This window comes from Limulus polyphemus, unplaced genomic scaffold (genome assembly GCF_000517525.1).
Source record: "Limulus polyphemus unplaced genomic scaffold, Limulus_polyphemus-2.1.2 Scaffold3636, whole genome shotgun sequence".
In the NCBI taxonomy this organism is placed as follows: domain Eukaryota; kingdom Metazoa; phylum Arthropoda; class Merostomata; order Xiphosura; family Limulidae; genus Limulus; species Limulus polyphemus.
This window is the reverse complement of record NW_013669246.1, coordinates 11710-15818: the sequence shown is the minus strand read 5'-3', so window position 1 is coordinate 15818 and position 4109 is coordinate 11710. Positions and strand designations below refer to the sequence as shown.

The 4109-nt window shown below is 33.3% G+C and overlaps 1 protein-coding gene across 1 annotated transcript in view; it reads right to left on the bottom strand.

Annotated features, from left to right (window-relative positions):
* LOC106469736 (transcriptional activator protein Pur-beta-like) overlaps positions 1–1582 on the bottom strand; it is a 47238-nt gene extending 45656 nt beyond the window's left edge. The window contains exon 1 of the mRNA XM_013930248.2: positions 1456–1582. Within this exon, the coding sequence (XP_013785702.1) occupies positions 1456–1492 (37 nt within the window). The 5' untranslated portion in view covers positions 1493–1582. The remainder of the gene's footprint in view (positions 1–1455) is intronic.
* Between the last annotated feature and the right edge of the window lie 2527 nt (positions 1583–4109).

Sequence of the window (4109 nt, the reverse complement as noted above, 5' to 3'; positions counted from 1 at the left end):
TCAGATTGCGAGTCGAGTCGCCGTAACCACCTGGCCATGCCGGGCCTATTTGTAATGAAATGAGAATAGAAACAGAATAAAACAAGTTTCGTTAAAATCGAGCCACGGGTTACCGAGTTAGCGCCGTTTTTCGAGTCACTTTTCGTACATTCCATTATTATAAAACTTCGTTTTCCACCTGATGAATCACTTTAAAATAACTTCTATACAACAATATATGCACAACAGAAATTAAATGGTGAAAATGTGTTATAACGGCACGTAGAAAGAACAACAATAAAATGGACCTACAATATTATTGACTATTTGCAAATAGTAACTATGGAGACGAGGTAATAAAATAAATATCAAGTCGAGAACAACAACAAAATTGTATAAACGAAAACCTCTCGCCGAGCATTGGCTATTATATTATTTCCCTGTCAATGTTCCCATCTTCATTAAAAGGCGTAAAATAACAAAAACAAGATCTTGAAGAATCTATCTATATATAACTAAAACTCTGAGATTGTTCGTTTGTTTGTATGCTTATTTTCTCAGTCAAAAAAATCATTCACACTACCGTTCGCGCTCTTTACGAAACTTCTTACTTCACTTTTTTGTAAAATGAAATGGTCTTTCCTTTTACTCCCGTTCAACAATCAAATACATTTTCTTGAATTATGAATAACACGAATGGATTGAAATATTTAATTAAATTATCTCAAAATAAACCTTAATTTTGCAATATTGAAATTAGCTTGAATTATTCATAACCTCTGAATAGTGGTTGACCCAATGGGTCACGGTGATCTAGTTATTATTAAAAAACAAACAAATATGTTTCCTACATCGTTGTTTTTATTTTCGCCTTTTGTGTAATTTGTGCTAAACACGACAGTTCAATGAATGGAGAGGTATAAAGTTTTCTCTGTACAGTACAGTTTCAGACATTTAAAGTTAGTTGTTTATATACAGACACAAGCTTCCTCCCTCGTGTTAAAGAGAATAGACTAGACTGATTCAATCAATACGTCGCGTCGTTTACAGCAGACAGGAAAGTTACACATAACTGTGGCACGTCTGGCTTATGTAGTGACAAATAAGAAAATCATACCCGATATGTGTGGTCTGTGTAAACAACATTCCATGTTCAACATGCCTGAACAGGTATGGGCAAAACAGAGACAAAAAGGATAAAATAGTAGGCGGTCATGATAAGCCAAATACATATCAAACTAAACCAGAAAACAATTTAGCATATTATTAGTATTACGAAGAAAGTACAAAATCATACTGCATTATCCACGCTCATTTAATAAGTGAGCCGTTTGCGTTTCCCGCGTATTTGATTAACACCTTTTTTTTTCAACTATTAACACTGAACATATCAAATTCTGTTCTATTACGGTTTAATTACTTTCTATAGTTATAATAAGATAAACTGGATTTCACGCATGAAATTTCAACACTCACCTCTATCCGCCATAGGAGGTGGTCGCGATCTGTCCATTTTCGCGTGCTACCAGCGGTCGCCACTCGGTCTAACGCTACAATCCATTCTGTATGCAACTGCACGTGTACGCTTTCGTCAACTAACAGTATGCGCGGGAAAGATCAGTTCACCAAACGGTGATTTCCCCTACTAACCTAACACACACACGTAGCAATGCGCCGACGCTTGACAAGAAAACCTTTATCAGCAGACGACGAACAGGATTGTTAGTTCCGCTAAAAACCGCGGAATTAGGCTTGTCCATTCTCGCGGTCGCTTGTAGTTTTGTGTCGTGGCTTTCTGTTATATTTTGAGTTTGTTTTTGTTCCTGGTCGTTTATGATGATAAATGAAAACATGAAAATAAATATTATTTAATCAGCAAACAAAAACTAAACACGTTTTTAACTTCGTGATCCTGATTGGATTTCATTCCCATCCATGTACCCCAGTGGGTCAGCGATAAGTTTATGAAATTACAACATTAAATTCTTTAGTTGGATTCTTCGCACTGAAATAACACATGCAGCCCACTGTGTAGCTTTGAGCTATAGCAAACAAACAAATACCCATTGAAATCATAAATAATATTCAACGTTAAACTGGTACACAGTTAAAAACATTTTATTTAGGCTTATCTATGGCCTTTAAAAAGTTGACGACTACATGTTTCGACGTTACAACGTCATCTTCAGAATGTAACGTCGAGAAATGTAGAGTCGTCAACTTTTTGAAGGCCATAGATGGGGCTAAATAAAATGTTTTTATTTGTGTACCAGTTTAATGTTGAATATTATTTATGATTTTAACTTTATACATAAGTGCCAAAATACTATAATTAAATACCCATTGCTAAATTTAACCTGCACAACAAATTGACTGACGTCATATCAACCAATGAGCACTGCACAACAAATTGACTGACGTCATATCAACCAATGAGCACTGCACAACAAATTGACTGACGTCATATCAACCAATGAGCACTGCACAACAAATTGACTGACGTCATATCAACCAATGAGCACTGCACAACAAATTGACTGACGTCATATCAACCAATGAGCACTTCCCATTTTCGAGCTAAGACCAGACTGGTGGGTACCTCGGATAGGAGGCACTTAATAATCCAGTGCTATTTACGAACCCGTCGAATCTGCTCATTAACAATAAATTGGCAGTGACCTGGGCATAACTTCGAGAGAAAATTTGGTATTTCACTTCATATGGGTGTTCAGTGTGGAAAGACCTGTGAGTTCAACTACTACTGTGTCTATCGTATCCCAGCCGGCATGATGAGCCCTCGTGCTAGGCGAAAGGCCTCACAGATACTCAATATAGCAAATAGCGTGTATTTGACATATTATTATTCATTCTTCTTTACTTTCACTCATAATTTCTTAGAATTTATTTATAATTATCACACACAAACTTGACATGACCGAGTAAGTTAACTGATCCAGAAACTATGAAGTGAAATGTAAGATACAACGAAACAAACTTTTCAGCCGCGGCATAACGGCTCAAAGAATGCGTCTGAGCTTTTGTTTTTATTGTTTGCAAGTACAAACTTTTAGCTCATAGCTCCGTCATCTCTTGACCGATTGAGATCTAATCAGTTTTGGACTCTGGAAGTCAAACCCTTTCGACTGATATGTTTGACAACGCCCAAGGTCTCAACGATTAATTTACTCTAATCCTGCCTAAATGGATTTGAAGTGCCGCAGCTATTGAGGGTTCCCTATTGTTTAATACATGACGCTTTATTACACCTCATATATACAAGCCTAGTAGCAAACGATCCAAAATTAAGAATATTCTAGTAAATACATTTAGTTATCAACTCTAATCTTAAATATGATATTTTTTAATATTTATACACTTGAACTTACTTATATAGGTGAATTTTCAAATACACAAATATTTTTACAGGTGCACAATTTGTTATCAACTGAACACTAGGAAAACCCCTGTCTTCAAAAATAATCCTACAATTAATAAACTAACACTTGAAAGAAATAAAGACCAGTTATGGAACGAAAAATATATCATTGTATACGTCAATAAATAAAATATATATACAAACTTTTCATTCAACTCACATAAAACTTATTTACATTACTCACATTATTTATTTACATTACTAACATTATATATATTTACATTACTAACATTATATATATTTACATTACTCACATTATGTATTTACATTACTTACACTATATATTTACATTACTAACATTATATATTTACATTACTAACATTATATATTTACATTACTTACACTATGTATTTACATTACTCACATTATGTATTTACATTACTCACATTATGTATTTACATTACTCACATTATATATTTACATTACTCACATTATTCACTTATATTACTCACATTGTATATATTTACATTACTCACATTATTTATTTACATTACTCACATTATATATTTACATTACTTACACTATGTATTCACATTACTCACATTATATATTTACATTACTCACATTATGTATTTACATTACTCACATTATATATATTTACATTACTCACATTATGTATTTACATTACTCACATTATGTATTTACATTACTCACATTATATATATTTACATTACTCACATTATGTATTTACATT